General features: G+C 36.0%; 1 protein-coding gene across 4 annotated transcripts in view; it reads left to right on the forward strand.

Moving 5' to 3' along the window:
* Positions 1 to 16,944, forward strand: part of pla2r1 (phospholipase A2 receptor 1) — a 95,529-nt gene that overhangs the window by 24,608 nt on the left and 53,977 nt on the right. For all 4 annotated transcript variants that reach the window (XR_012387028.1, XR_012387029.1, XM_073916389.1 and 1 more), the window contains exons 7-11: positions 1,338 to 1,526; positions 3,505 to 3,662; positions 3,932 to 4,042; positions 13,128 to 13,240; positions 14,851 to 15,020. Coding sequence is in view for 2 of the 4 variants with exons in the window: in XM_073916389.1 (XP_073772490.1) it covers positions 1,338 to 1,526; positions 3,505 to 3,662; positions 3,932 to 4,042; positions 13,128 to 13,240; positions 14,851 to 15,020 (741 nt within the window). In the remaining 2 variants the exon portion in view is untranslated. The remainder of the gene's footprint in view (positions 1 to 1,337; positions 1,527 to 3,504; positions 3,663 to 3,931; positions 4,043 to 13,127; positions 13,241 to 14,850; positions 15,021 to 16,944) is intronic.

Raw genomic sequence — 16,944 nt, forward strand, 5'->3', positions numbered from 1 at the left:
CACTTCTACTTTAATAACTATCAATAAGCAAATAAGCATATTCAGCATATTCAGGGTCTGATGTTGGACAATGAACTTAAGTGTGATGGATGACTGCTTAAAGAAAAAGCTTTAACAGAGAATGTATTCCTTAATGAAAATATTGTCTTTTAATGCTGACAGCACATTGTTGATCATGTTCATAGTGCTTTTATCGAAAGTATTGCAGCATTTTGTGTAATCTGTTGGTATGGAAATGCTTCTGAGGCCCAGAAGAGGTCACTGGGGAAGTTGGTAACTACAGCCTAAAAGGCATTGATAGTACAGTTGAAGTCAGAATTACAGTATTAGCCCCCCTTTGAATTTTTTTCTCTGTTTTAAAATATTTCCCAAATCATATTCAGGAATTTTTTTAAGCATGTCTGATAATATTTTTTTTCTTCTGGAGAAAGTGTTATTTGTTTTATTTCAGCTAGAATAAAAGCAGTTTTTAATTTTTTAAAAACATTTTAAGGTCAAAATTATTAGCCCCTTTAAGATATTTTTTTTCTGATTGTCTACAGAACAAACCATCGTTATACAATAACTTGTCTAATTACCCTAACCTGCCTAGTTAACCTAATTAACCTAGTAAAGCCTTTTAAATGCCACCTTAAGCTGTATAAAAGTGTCTTGAAAAATATCTAGTCAAATATTATTTACTGTCATCATGGCAAAGATAAAACGAATCCATTATTAGATATGAGTTATTAAAACTATTACGATTAAAAATGTGTTGAAGAAATCTTCTCTCCGTTAAACAGAATAATTATTAATAATTCAGGGGGGTTAATAATTCTGGCTTCAACTGTATATACAAAGAAAGAGCACTAAATAAGGCCATCATGATTGTCAATGATGAGAGACATCCTTTATCATACACCTTCCAGTTGTTACCATCAGTTTATCAATATTGTGTTCCCAGTCATGTAAGAAATATGACAAAATTGTCATATATATCTCAAGTAATTCAGTTTTTAAATTCCTCCTCTCTCAGTAGCACTTGATGGCCAGTAAATTGGATATTTATTTAGAGTAGGGATACCAAGTTTTTTTTATTATTATTATTTATTGAAATAAATGCCAAATGTGAATTATCAGATGTGTCTGTTAGTGTATACTGCAAATGAAATTCCCCTACAGAGAGAAATACATTTAACTAATCAACTAACTAACTATAAGCCTCAAATTAGGAATTTGAGGCTAAATTAATTAATCAATGAAGTTAATGTTAAAAGATAATAATTGTAGCTTTCTTTTAAATGTTAATCAGCACAATGATATTTATTTTTAAATATTTCTGTTTATTTATCTGCAAGATAACTGGCAATATAAGGAGACGATTTGTCCTGACGGTTGGCTGGACCACAATGGTTTCTGTTACCTGTACCTGAAGGAGAAGGCGAGCTGGGACAACTCTTCCAGTGCATGCAGAGCTCTTGAGGCAGAGCTGGTCAGCATCCACTCCCTGTCCCAACAGGAAGTACTGCTCAAACTGCTCTCCCTTGGTTAGCTGGTCATTTTACTGAAGTCAAATCAAATATTGGTCACTTTAGGCTCTGTTTAAACTTGATATTAAAATGGATTTTTGTTGATCTAGTCACAAAGTGACAACGCTAAACACAAATACAGTCTTAAAGTGTTGAGTCAGACCACTTTTGATCACCATTGCATTTTTTTTATTAAAGTGTGCTATTTTTATATTATTTCTTTTAAACTAAAAATAAGAAAGTATACTCTGAAATGTGCCTTAATAGGTACTTTTCAGAAATATACTTAACATTGCACTTAAGTATAATATATTTAATATTTTAATACTTAAAATATACTGAAAGAAATGTTCATAGACATCTACTTAAAAGTAATAAGTATACTTGACTATGTTATGCTTGTGTATACTTGCATACGCTTTTAGTTTATTTAAAAGTATATTTTTTATACTAAAAGTGGCCCTATATTATACATAAGTATTCACAGCCTTTGCTCAATACTTTGTTGATGCACCTTTGGCAGCAATTACACCACCATGCTTCACTGTAGGGATGGTATTAGCCTGGTGATGAGCATTGCCTGGCCTTCACTCCAAATAGTTCAATTTTAGTCTGATCAGACCTCAGAATTTTGTTTCTTTTGGTCTGAGAGTCCTTCAGATGCCTTTTGGAAAATTCCAAGCGGGGAAAAGCTTCCATCTGGTCACTCTACCATACAGGCCTGATTGGTGGATTGCTGCACAGATGGTTGTCCTTCTGTAAGGTTCTCCTCTCTCCACAGAAGAACGGTGAAGCTCAGGCAGAGTGACCATCGGGTTGTTGAACATCTCCCTGACTAAGGCCCTCTCTAACAATCACTCAGCTAATATGGCCGTCCAGCTCTAAGAAGAGTCCTGGTGGTTCCAAACATCTTCCACTTACGGATAATGAAGGTCACTGTGCTCATTGAAACTTTCAGAGGAGCAGAAATTTTTCTGTAACCTTCCCTAGCCTTGTGCCTCAAGACAATCCTGTCTCAGAGGTCTACAGACAATTCCTTTGTCTTCATTCTTGGTTTGTGATTTGACATGCAATGTCAACCCTGGGACCTTATATAGACAGGTGTTTGCCTAGTCAAATCTTGTCTAATCAACTAAATTGACCACAAGTGAACTCCAATTAAGCTGCTGAAACATCTCAAGAATGATCAGTGGAAACAGAATGTACCTGAGCTTAATTTAGAGCTTTACGGCAAAGGCTATGAATACTTATGTACATGTGATTTTTCATTAATTAATTAATTTATTTTATAAATTTGCAACGATTTAAAAAAATCTTTTTTCACATTGTCATTGTGTGACATTATGGAATATGTGTGTAGAATTTTGGGGAAATAAATGAATTTAATCTATTTTGGAGATGAGGCTTTAACATAAGAAAATGTGGAAAAAGTGGAAAGCTATGCATACTTTCCGGATGCACTGCACATTAGATTAGTCAGTACTGAAGCCAAATCTGGAGATTATTCTCAATTTTAAATACAATTTAAATACAAATTTAAAAAAGAGGGAAAAAAAATTAAAAATAATAATAATAAATTAATTAATTAATTAAATTGTATAGGTTGTAATTTTTGTGCAATCAATTACTTAAATTTAATTGTATTATCTTTTAATTTCTAAAGATGTTTGGTTACTAAAATATTATTTTAATAAATATATCTGATTAATAAATATAAATGCACTAAAATACATTGCCTATATTCACTGAGAAATGGATAAAATTTCAAAATGGGGTGTACTCAGTTATGCTGAGCACTGTATATGTTCAATCCACTTAGTAAATGTGTAAATTTAACTTAATTAATTTGTGTAGTGACCCTGCATTTTTTTGTGTACTTTTTGCAAATTAATGCCCATTATCTGTTAGTAATTCACTGTGAACCATTCCTATATTGTTTTATTAGACTGTATGTGATTGAAGTTACACTGCTCACAGTATGTTGTTATTATTTCAGAACCCAACTCTAAGGTGTGGATCGGTTTGCACAAAGAGGCCACACTTCAAACAGTCCAATGGTCGGACAAATCTCCAGTCAAATTCATATCATGGAACTCACAGGAGCCTACACGTCGATATGATGACAAGCGCATCTGCGTTACCGCAGACCCGAAGGTGAGTTCTGATTATTAATGTCACAGGATACTAGTCATAATCCAAGCTCACAGCATGTGGTCAGAAAGCAAGCACGTGTCTGACCGCATAAATCAGACGGCAGCTGGGAGAAAAAGGCAAGATCTGATTTCAGAGACAGTCACTGCATGAACGCTTTATCCTGGGTGATCAGATGCACAGTCACTAGTTAGTCACAGCAGTATAAGGTCAAATGACAGTGCCGGCCTTTTATCTGTACTTAATGAAGGGTCTCGTTGTGTGTGTTTTAGCAAGGCAGATGGCAGTTCGAGGAGTGTGAAGAGCAAAACGCAGCGATTTGTAAAGCATCAGGGCTTGTTCCTCAGCGTCCTGCTGGAGAATGGGATGAAGGATGTCCAGAGGTGAGAATTTACACCCAAAAATGAAAAATCCCTCACCATTTACTCACACGCAAGGACTTCTAATTCATTAACCTTCATGGTAGGACCAAAAAATGCTATGCGTTCCAGCATTCTTCAGTATATATTCCTTTATATTTGGAAGAAAGAAACTCAAACAGGTCTGGATTTTTTTTCTTTAAATAAATCCCTTTAAAAGTTTCAGTACAGTTCAGGTCAAGAGAAATTAAATTAATAATCTAATGGAAGTGCCCTGTAAACGAAATAGTTTTTCACAAGACTGTGATGATGCATTTAATGGTCATAAGCATTATATCATCTTTCCATCAAATAAAATAAAAAATAAAAAACAACATCTACCGCTAATGCAATATGTTTCTAAAAGCTGATTTATACTTCTGTGTCAAGCTCACGTGTATGCTTTGGTGCAGGCTACACGTGGATGTATTACCCTCGCCGTGGCCATCAATGTCACTTGCCGAAGCATAGCGCAAGCTCTGTGATTGGTCAGCTTGATATCGCTGATGAGTTTGGGCGGAGGTGAGAGCTGCACGAACCCGATAGAGGGTAAAGTCTAGATCGGATATGCGGCCCGCCAGAAGTGCAATATGCACATTAATATAGCAGCATTTTTTATAACACTGTATACCAATAATTCATTTTAAAATTAATGTATTGAGTAATTTAATAGATAACTTAAATAATACTCGGTACAACTACTGTTTTTATGTTACTGTGACGGTTGGGTTTAGGGTTGTGGTGGGGGTAGACGTTAATAAAATACAATAAATGGGAAATTTAATAAATAATAGAAATAATTCTCTTAACTTCCAGCCGCAAGCGTATCAGATCTAGCTACAACCCCAATGGTGCGAGTGTTTACAAGTGTGGATTCCTTTAAAAGAGCTCCAGATGGAAACTGTTGTTTTGTGTTCACCTTATGATTAAAGTTGTTGCACGTTCGCTAATTCCCACCTCAAAATGAGCGAGTTTAAACCACATTAAGGAAGCGTTCAGAAAATAACAAAACACCAGCGAAGAAATTCAACACAGAGGAACATAAACGCCTAATGCCAGCTAGCGTTTCTGAAGTGTTATTGCAGAGCAACAGAAACAACGCGCAGAGATATAAATGCACAGCCATGCGCATTGCATGCACTGTGGGTTACGCAGATAGACGCAGAAGTATAAACCAGGCTTGATGTAGCATCTATATGAGCAGGACAGTAAACTTGTCATTGTTCTCTCTTTTGGCTGCTGTTAATAGTCTGTAGTGATTCAGACTGAGTTTTTCTTTTACTATTTTAGCAAATAAGAATGGCAAAAAATATATATGTGGTACTTTCCCATTCACTGTTTTCTACAACCCAGGCTCATTCTGAAAACGTAGTCCTGCAGACGTTTCTGGAGACCGCAGAATACGTCAGGGGAGGTACATACGGCTGCAGTTTTTGTTTTTGCGAATCTCTGAGAGGCCGCTGTGTGTGCTTTTTCGCATCTCAAATGCCTCTCGCGAGTGCTGTTTGCGCCCACACTGTTCTCGTGTGAACCCACCAGAGGCCGCTGTCTGACTGACTGGATGATTGACTGCACGACCGGCCAATCAACTGACCCACCCTCCTCCTTCCCTAAACCCAACCAATTTTACAGATTGACCCGCCCGCCCTCTCACTTCCCTAAACCCGAGCAACAATTTACAAAAGCCGTCCAAAATAAGAAAAGATTTTTGTTTACCGCGTTTTCGGATTTCACCACATTCTCACCCTGTTATGAAACTCGTTCACTTTATTTTTTGGATTCTGTTTTTGTCTTACCTGATTTCTGGAACTGCTCTTCCCCGGACTCGAAACCGATCGTCGTTGTCAACTCCTGTCTGCATCTCAAGTCTGCCGACGTACACGATGAGCTGAGTGGACAAACGGGTTGCAGCGGGAAAGCCCTCCACACGGAAGTAAGCGGTCGACCGGCAAGCACAAAAGGGAACAGCGTCACACCGCCCCGTAGCGTCCGCTTGAAAAAAATAAATGCAGCCGTACGTACCTCCCGGGACGTATTCCGCTGTCTCCAGAAACGTCTGCGGGACTACGTTTTTTCAGATTGAGCTTGGGTTGGTGTTCTAAGTTTATCCAACTATAATGATTTCCGCTGCTGAGAATCCCGAAAATGTGAAAACCGTCCATTGTTTTATATTAATAAAAGAACAAAAAAAAAAACAAAAAAAATTTTTTAAGAAAAATTATTAAATACTATACTATATCTATTAAATACTATACTGCTCAGAAAAATAGAGGGAACACTCGGAGATATGTTGTGCTGTTTAGGCGTTCCCTTTTAATTATTTTTTGAGTAGTATATTTTTATGAATGCTAATAAATACTATTTTAGTGGTCTACTTTAGCAAACATGCTGACATCACACACGCTGTTGCATACATCTGTATCCAAACAATTTAGCTGTAGACTTTCAGCACATTCAATTATCTCCTAAATTATTTACGAGGGGTGGCACTGTGTTTTAGTGGTTAGCACTGTCGCCTCACAGCAAGGTTGCTGGTTCGAGTCCCAGCTGGGCCAGTTGGCATTTCTGTGTGGAGTTTGCATGTTCTCCCCGTGTTGGCCTGGGTTTTCTCTTGGTTTCCCCCACAGTCCAAAGACATGCGGTACAGGTGAATTGAAGAAGCTAAACTGGCCGTAGTTTATGAGCGTGAATGTGGGAGTGTGTATGGGTGTTTCTCAATGCTGGGTTGTGGCTGGAAGGACTCCCGCGGTGTAAAACATACGCTGGATAAGTTATCAGTTCATTCTGCTGTGGCGACCCCTGATAAATAGCTGAAAAGAAAATGAACGAATGAATGATTTGTGAGGGGTGTACTTATATATGCTGAGTACTATATCTGAATTATCGCTTTCAGTATAAAAAAATCATTTACTCACCGCTTTGTCATCCAAAATGTTGATGCCTTTTCATTTTTTTATTTATTTTTTTTGGAGAAAAGCATTCCACAATTTAACCTCATAAACAATTTTGATGGTGCTTAGTTGTTTGACCTCCGAATTGCAGTTTCTGTGCAGCTTCTAATGGCTCTAAATCAGTGGTTCTCAAACTGTGGTACATGTACCACGAGTGGTACGTGGGCTTCCTTCTAGTGGTACACGCATGAATCAAATATGTCATATGTACATGCTACATATATTTAAATAAATGATCAAAAATTATTTATTTATGAATATGATGACATAAAGCCTATATTTATGAGGTCCATGCAACATTTTCAGGTGCTGATAAACCAGGATTTTTTTTTTTTTTACTTTTTAAGAACAGTAACATTACATTTTTAACTTTTAAAAGCACATTTTAAATTAAATGTTCTTAATATTAGGAACTAATATGCCTCGTTTTTGAACTGTACAGAGTTTTAGCTGCTTTACTGGACCTAATATGCTGCTGTATTTCAATACTCCTCATTATGGTGGCACTTGCAAAGACAATTTTTTTCTGAGGTGGTACTTGATGAGAAACGTTTGAGAACCACTGCTCTAAATGATACTAGCCGAAGAATAAAGGTCTAGTGTAACGATCTAAAATGTACTTAAATAAAAATTGAAATATGTATTTTATTTATTTATTTATGTACTACAAAAGCTTGTCTTGAATTTTGACTTTATGCATTATGTAATCACGTTAAACGTTAAATTTAATGTGTTTAAATGTTAGATTTTGTTAATCAACAAAAATTTAGCCGTGAAGCCACTAAATCAAGATATTGCTGCAAAAATGCCCATGTATGAGATTTTGTCTAATATTTACAAAACAGTCTCATGAGCAATGAGTGCATTATCACGTGTGTGTGTGTGTGTGTGTGTGTTTTCCCAAATAGCATGAGTAAATATGTGATACTGAAATTATATAGTAAATAACAGGTCATCTGTTTTAGAATTCTCCTAATAAAATTATTACAGATAAAGCCACAGCGGAAGTGTTGTGAGTCTGCAATACGATTCTAAATCAATCTCAGTGTTGTGAATGAATCAAACATCTAATATTATGATTTAAAGGTAAGGCAGGTGATTTTAGAGGCTAGCAGGTGCTAAAGCTAAAGATCCTGGATCCTCAGTCTCCAAAGCCACAACTCCTCCAAAACACATGAGCACACACAGTCTGTCACACAGACTAGAAGTAACACGTGAGATTACCTCATCATGTCTCATTCAACAGTGCGAAAACATCACAGTTCAAAGCTCATAATATTACGCTATCACCATAATAAGGGCACATAATAAGCATTTTACCCTAAGGCACGCACAATTTTACAGGTTGTTTTTTTCAGTGAGACCACTGCATTTTTAGAACCGCAGCACTGTGATGAAGTGCTGTGTTCACAGTGTTTTTTTAATGCACTGGCAGTTGGAGTTAAAAGCAAGACTGCACAACTGTTTTTTGAAGAGCGGAGATATTATCAGCTTCTTCAGTGTCATGTGATCTGTCAACCTGCATAGTGGGAAATTTAGGAAATTTGGGAATGCAGTGTTGACATGACCTGTTAACGCGACAGGGTGTGCAGAGGAATGCAAATCCACTTCTTGACAGGCAGATAGGACAGCCTATTGCAATGTTTATTATCATTATTTTTTGGGGTCATACAGCTTTCACAGACAAAAGAAATACATTTAGACCACTTAACTTAATGAGCGCTATTGAGATTTGAATAGACTTTTTAACCAGCACACCATTTTTTTAACTAAATCACCTACTCTGTCTTTAACCTTTGTGTGTTTTGGTTGTTTTCATCCACTCTTGAGGTGATTTTGAGTCTTAAATTGGCCTCAACCTTCTCTATGTTTCAGAAAATGGAATGATATTTGGTGACAAATCTTATTTTGACACATATTTTTGGAAAATGCTTTAAAAAAAAAACTCAACTGTACATTCTGGGCAAATTTGCTAGCTTTTCATTATGTTGGTGGCTGTTTTTGCTCCATTATAATATATATATATACATATATACATATATATATATATATATATATATATATATATATATATATATATATATATATATATATATATATATATATATATATATATATATATATATATATATATATACATATATATATATATATATATATATATATATATATATATATATATATATATATATATATATACATATATATATATATATATATATATATATATATATATATATATATATATATACATATATATATATATATATATATATATATATATATATATATACATACATATATATGTATATATATATATATATATATATATATATATATATATATATACATATATATATATATATATATACATATATATATATATATATATATATATATATATATATATATATATATATATATATATATATTATAACAACATGTTTGATTGCAAAGCCAAGATACCATATAATCATGCTTTCTTGGTTGTTGGTGGTTTATCTTGTTGGGAAGAGGTACAAACTGTCATTTCTATTGTTGACTATCAGTTGCAGTGCAAAAAAGCTTAGTTTCTGGCTTTTACAGTATATGGAATTAAATGGCACATCAGCTCTCAAAACCTAGTAAATATTCATTCATTTTCTTTTCGACTTAATCCCTTTAATAATCTGGGGTCGCTTCCGTGGAACGAACCGCCAACCTATCCAGCATATGTTTTACGCAGCGGATGCCCTTTCAGCTGCAACCCCTCACTAGGAAACATCCATAGATACTTATTCACTCACACATACACTACGGACAGTTTTAGCTTACCCAATTCACCTATACCACATTTTTGGAAACCAACACAAACACGAGGAGAACATGCAAACTCAACAAAGAAATGCCAACTAACCCCAGCAGGGGCTCGAACCAGCGACCTTCTTATTGTGAGGCGGTTGTGCTACCCACTGTGCCACCATGCTGCCATAGTCTACATCAGAGGTCACCAATCTCGGTCCTGGAGGGCCGTTGTCCCTGCAGGGTTTAGTTACAACTTGCCTCAACACACCTGCATGTGTACTTCAAGTATACCTAGTAAGACCTTAATTAGCTTGTTAAAGTGTGTTTGATTAGGGTTGGAGCTAAAATCTGCAGGACACCGGCCCTCCAGGAACAAGTTTGGTGAGCCCTGGTCTACATAGTAAGTGTATTTATGCATTGACACTATAGTTTACTATTTTACTCCAAAGAACTCTGTATAAAAGTTTTGCCAAAAACGTTTTTGCACAGGCCTATCTAAAGGGTTAATGGTGCCAACCAGTGATTAACAGTAAAAAAAATTACTTCCCAACAGGGAAAACCACCAACAATCAAGGATAGATGATTATTTGATCATTATAAATTACATTATAAATAAAAATATCATTATAATAGAAGTCAATGGGGCAAAAACGGCCAACAACATATCGAAGGGGTAGTAAATTTGAACAATACACAAGGGTTATGATCAAAATTCAAAATTAAAGTTCATCATGAACAACAAACCACAAAATATTCCTCAAACCAGTTGCAAACACACAGATCTTATTTAAAAAACATTGTGTGGTAATATTCCTCCGGGTGCTCCGGTTTCCCCCACAGTCCAAAGACATGTGGTACAGGTGAATTGGGTTAGCTAAATTGTTGTTAGTGTATGAGTGTGTGTGTGTGTGTGAAGGCATGTTTCCCAGAGATGGGTTGCGGCTGGAAGGGCATCCGCCGCGTAAAAACTTGTTGAATAAGTTGGTGGTTCATTCCGCGGTGGCAACCCCGGATTAATAAAGGGACTAAGCCGACAAGAAAATGAATGAATATATGGAAATCTTAATTAAAGGTTTTTCTAAACCAGATCTAACTATGACAAAAAAAATCTTGAAAATCTCATTACCAGCACTCTCATTCCATCTGTGTTCCTGTGTTTCTGATGGGCTGTGTTTGAGCTGGGCTTTGTGTGGAGGGTGAGGAGGGCAGACAGGCCGTGTGTTTGGGGGACGGAGTGGCCATCAGCCAGGGTGACAGCAGGTCACAGTTGGAGAACAACAAACTGATTCAGATCTCTTCTGACGCTCTCTTTCTGCTTTTACTGGCTATGAAACAAACAGAGACAAACATGATGATTATGACCTGCTTCATAAAGGCCACTTTACAGAAATGCACATGTGCCGTATGTGTCACACCCACACATAACGTAAAAGACAACCTTTTGTCTATTGTGTGTTTACGGAAAAAGGCAAAAGCATTTAATATGGTGATTTTGTGTGTGCGTGTGTGTGTGTGTGTGTGTGTGTGTGTGTGTGTGTGTGTGTGTGTTGTGTGCACAAAATATCCACAAATATCCACAATATCCATTATCTTTTATATAAATTTTTAAACTTAAAATTGAGAATCAGCTTAAAATATCTACTTTCATATCAAGTTTCATCTTACAAAGTTCAGAATCTGCTGTCCGGCTGCTGTTTTGATGCTGTTTGTTTAAGTCTGGGTCAGGTTATTTGAAGGTTAATGCATAAGGCTTTTGGGTTGAGGGTTAATGGAGGACAGGTGTGAAAACACAGCCAGATGCCACCAGAGATTTAAGGGCTAAAGCTGCTCCCCAAATTGAATGTGTATATTAAGATCAATGCAATATTTTTTTCTATATATGTTGTATAATTAGGCTTACTGTGTTTTCCAGAAATATTGCATTACCTGCAAAAAAAAAAAAAAAAAAGTGTGAAATGCTTTTTATAAATAAACTTAAACATTAGTGTCTGGTTTGTTGATATTGTGCATGTTTTGAACACTTTTTCAGATGATAAAAACAGCTATTTGTATTACAGAAAATGCTGTACTAATGTTATGAGAGATGGTATTATTATTGGTGGCTTATTACATACCACGGTCCATCTTTAACATTGGAGAAAGCATACAATGTGTTAAAAGGGATAGTTCACCCATTCTGCAGTCATTGATTCACCCTTTACTTGTTCAGAAGCAATATGAGTTTCTTTCACAAAAAGAAGATATTTTGAAGAATGCTGGCTTCATGCATTTATTGACTTCCATAATATTTTTTTCGCTACTGTGGAAAATGTATTTATATAGTAATATCTGTTGAAGTTGTGTGACAGTCAATGACTCTTTTCTCATGTGCCATGTAGGCATGGGACAATAATCGTTTTCAATATATACTGTGGTTTGGAAAAGTCAAGGTTTTAAAACTGACAAAATGTTCTGCTATACTGTTCCTACGGTATATGTACAATTTTTTATTTACATTTTTTTTTAGTTTTTTAGGACAACAGTATCTCCAGCTAGAAATATTTTCAAAAATGCCATTGTAAATTGTAAAGAAATCTGTGTTTTTGAAACTAATGAAGTCAGCAGAAGTCAATGAGTCACTTTAATTATTTAGCCTGACGTGTTTACTGCTCAAAAATATTTTAAATGTTTCTCAAAATAAAATATTTTGTGTTGAAAGGAGAAAAAGTTTTAGTTTTTTCCCCCAGACATTTTAAAAGAATATATTTTAGAGCAGTAATTACAATACGAAACCGTGATAATTTTATCCAAGGTTATCATACAGTCAGAGACTTATACCAGAACACTCCTAGTGCCATGGACTCAATTATATTTGTGACAAAATTATCAATAATTTTTCTAAAAAAAGCATTTTTTCTGAAGTAAAATTGTTTTTATTATCCAAGTTTACCCACTCACTCATTTACTATCCTTCTGCTTAGTCCCTAATTTATCAGAGGTCACCAGACTCGCCACAGCGGAATGACCTGATGATTGCTCTGGCATATGTTTTATGAGGCGGATGTCCTTCCAAATGTCAAAGCTGTCGATTTACATAATCAGCCATTTTCCCATAAATGCATAAAACAGTGTTATTCTTATTTTTTCTAACCTTAGATTATTGTCTTTTAGCAACGTTGGTATTATTCCTTTAGTTTGGAGTAATATGGTACACTAATACTAACTTTCTACTTACGAATTCCATGCAATACTCTGCAGAGTAAAATCTGTTTTATATTTACACCTTATTGTATGTCAATGAAGAAAGGCATTCCAGCATCTGTTCATGGTTAATTGTGTATTGTGTGCCTGTGCAGGGCTGGAGAAGGAAGGACAACTGGTGTTATAAGATCACAGATCAGGAGCAGACATTTCAGGATGCTGTGAAAGGATATTATTGCAAATCACCTCTTGTCACGATAGAAAGCAGGTATGTCAACAAAGACATTACAGAATCTTGGAATTGATCAGGATTAAGTGGTCATTAACTCATTAACTTTGAACATTGATGACTTAGTTTGTACTTAAATTGTTGTTGACTGATAGATAATAAAATTGCTAAATAATATTGCGTAATATCTTAATTTTTCAAGTAGTCTGTTCAAATCTTGTCCCTTTGTGCCCTCTTGTGGCAGTGTTGCAAATGGGTGTTACACCTAAAACACAATTTGCTTATCCTTTTGTCCCTAGCGGCATCACACGCGGCAGTAGTGGCCATTCTGAACTCTCATTCACACACTGTATATAGTATATTATCATGCTGTAACGTCATGAGAACCAAGAAAAACATATTTAAAAAAACATTTATATGTTAGAATAAATAATTCTGGAGGATTCGTCAGAAATATAAACCAAGCTGGAATAACCTTATACAAGAATAATCAAAGAGGGGTCATATTTTGCTTGTAAGGGTCTCCAACAACAGTCTAATATGCATGCAAGGTCAAAAAACACTTTCATGGTCTTTTAATGTGCATTTTTTTTTTACCTTATCATCCATATGAATCATTCACCGCTTTTATTTGTTCCAAAACCCCTCTTTAGCGCGAAGCTAATCTGCGCTGATTGGACCGATGACAGCCTGTTGTGATTGGTTGACACTGACAGCGTTTAGCATGAGACAGAGTGAAATGCCCAGCACAGCTTATCAACAATATAGAAGTAGTCAGAGTACATTGTGTATGTGTGAGCATACCTGCCAACACTCCTGTTTTTCCCGGGAGTCTCACGTATTTTGGACCCATCTTCAGCCACCCACCCATTTTTTATTTTTCCCGGAAAACTCCTGTAATTTTAACCCCTCACCCCTCTGTTTTCGTACCGTCGTTGGAACCCAACTGTGGTCGCCAACATTGGCATGGGATCCGATTGCAGTGGCCGCCCGAAACACCGAAACACGCTTCATAGTAGTTACTAACACAATAGTACACAGTACCTGGTTCTCACCAGTGTTATCAGGGCCTGGCGACATCCGCAAACCCCCCTGGTCCTCACTTTCATCTGAGACACCCACCCCCTCCCTCCTGGTCCTCACTTTTATCTGCGAAACGGTCACTTTTTCACTTTTGGGTTGATGGTGGCATGATCATCGTTTGCCTAGAGCACCAGTTCAGCTTACTCCGGGCCTGTTATTCAGATGCCTCACCCCAAACATAACCCCCACACCCCATCCCCCACACTTCCAATTATATACAGCTGAGCACAGCGTTGATTCAACAGGCGTCTGCTACAGTGTGTGTCTAGCCTCTTTTTCTTTGTGTACTGTGCTTGTGGGCAGGAAAGCAGGTATAAATTTTCCCGTGTTTGCGCGTGCAACAACTGGGCGGGGCTTAAGTTTCATATCCACATCACGCCGTAATAGCTAAAGACTCGTTATCAAGACGATTCATTAGAAGTACTAGGAGTCGACTCTTTTATTCAATTAGAGCTGTGTTAAACACTACATGGAAGGTCATTCTCAAAATCCCATAATAGGGGCTCTTTAAGATATTCACATCTCAGGAGAATCACAATTGGACTTTGTATTTTTTTCTGCGGCAGGTTTGAGCAGGCCTTTCTAAAAAGTCTGATCAGTGAAATGGGAGGCTCTGACTCTCAATACTATTGGACAGCTTTACAAGACCTGAACAGAACAGAAGAGTATCGCTGGCTGACTCAGAATGGCTCAACAACACCCCTCACCTACACCAACTGGAATCGACACCAGCCGGGTAAGCCTTTACAACAGTTGAAATGACAGTATGCCACTATTATAATTTTTTTGTATATGACCTGTAGTGTGTATTTTAATTGTTTTTAGTGAATGTAAATGTTTAGCAAAGTTTTAAAGATCAAAGTTCAGGATAAATACACTGCAAAAAATGCTTCTCTTACTTAGATTTTTTGTCTTGTTTCTAGTCCAAATATCTTACAGTTCTTAAATCAAGAAGAATTTTCTAGACAAGCAAAACATATTGCCTTGTTTTCAGCAGTAATATGCCAAAATTAAGTGAATTTTTCTTAAAACAAGCTAAATAATCTGCCATTGGGGTAAGCAAAACAACCTTGTTTTTCCTTTTGACATAAGATTATTTTGCTTACCCCATTGGCAGATTATTTTGCTAGTTTTAGGTAAAAACTTACTTAATTTTGGCACATTATTGCTGAAAACAAGACAATATGTTTTGCTTGTCTAGATAATTATTCTTGATTTAAGAACTGTAAGATATTTGGACTAGAAACAAGACAAAAAATCTAAGTAAGAGAATAATTTTTTGCAGTGTACAAAGATCTGTCATGAACTTCTATTGGGCAAACAAGCTGATGAGGCTTATCCAACTGCACGGCGCAGGTGATTGGTTGCTATCACCACAGCAGCCAATGAGCTTACTCCTTAACATTTAAACACAACCCCAAATCAGAAAAAGTTAGGACAGCATGTAATAGGCAAATAAAAAAGAAAGATTTCATATCTAAATTTACTTTGACTTGTATTTCATTGCAGACAAAACAACAAACATGATTTAATATTGTTCCTTGTGATTTTTATTTTTTTCAAAATAAACATGCATTCCAATATTGGTTCTTGCAACACATTGAAAATAAGTTGGAACAGTAAAGCATTTACTTTGTAATGTTGCCGTTCCTTTTTTTTACAACACTTAAAAAACGTTTTGGCACTGAAGACACCAAGTAATGAAGTGTTTCAGGTGTAATTTTGTCCCATTCTTTCTGCAAACTTCCTGCTAAGTCTTAAGTTGGGCAACAGTATGGGGTCTTTATTGTCGCATTTTGACCACACATTCTCTATTGGAGACAGGTCGGGACTTCAGACAGGTCAGTCAAGTACTTGTATCCTCTTCCTCCACAGCCAGGACTTTGTAATGTGTGCAGCATGTGATTTTGCGTTGTGTTGATAAAATATGCATGTAACTACGTATTGTGGTACTTAACCAAGGTTTGCCCAAGTGATCCTGTGCCCATGTGGTAATATCACATATAGATAAATGACGATTCTTGATGCAGTGCCGCCTGAGGGATCAAAGATTACAATTGTTCAGCTTAGGCTTGCACCCTTGTCCTTTACCACCAAAATTCATCCAGATTCCTTGAATCTTTCAATTATGTTATGCACTATTGAAGGTGAAATATCCAAATGTTTTCCTATCTTTAAGGAACATTTTTTTAAACATTTCTATAATTTTCTCATTTATCTGTTAGCAAAATGGCGAACCTCACACATCTTTACTCCTAAAGGACTAGACCTTTCTTGGATGCTGCTTTTGTACCAAATCCTAATTACAATCACCTGTTGACATCACCTGTTTTAAATCACCTCATTATTTCACATTTATTTACCTGATTACTAGCCTTAAACTGCTACTGTCCCAACTTTTTTTTGGAATATATTGATAGGAATATCTTAATGATAGGAAAGGATGTTTATTTACAAATGAAATGAAGTTGAAAAAACAAAACATGAAATATTTTGTGTTCATATTTTCTGCAATGAAATACAAGTCAAAGTAAATTTAGAAATGACAATTTTTTTTATTTGCATTTTTCACACTGACCCAACCTTTTCTGAATTGAGGTTGTACCTCAATAAATGTAAATTTTGTTTTGTGGTTAAAGTTGTTGCACGTCCGCCGGTTC

This window comes from Danio rerio, chromosome 11 (assembly GCF_049306965.1).
Source record: "Danio rerio strain Tuebingen ecotype United States chromosome 11, GRCz12tu, whole genome shotgun sequence".
Lineage (NCBI taxonomy): Eukaryota > Metazoa > Chordata > Actinopteri > Cypriniformes > Danionidae > Danio > Danio rerio.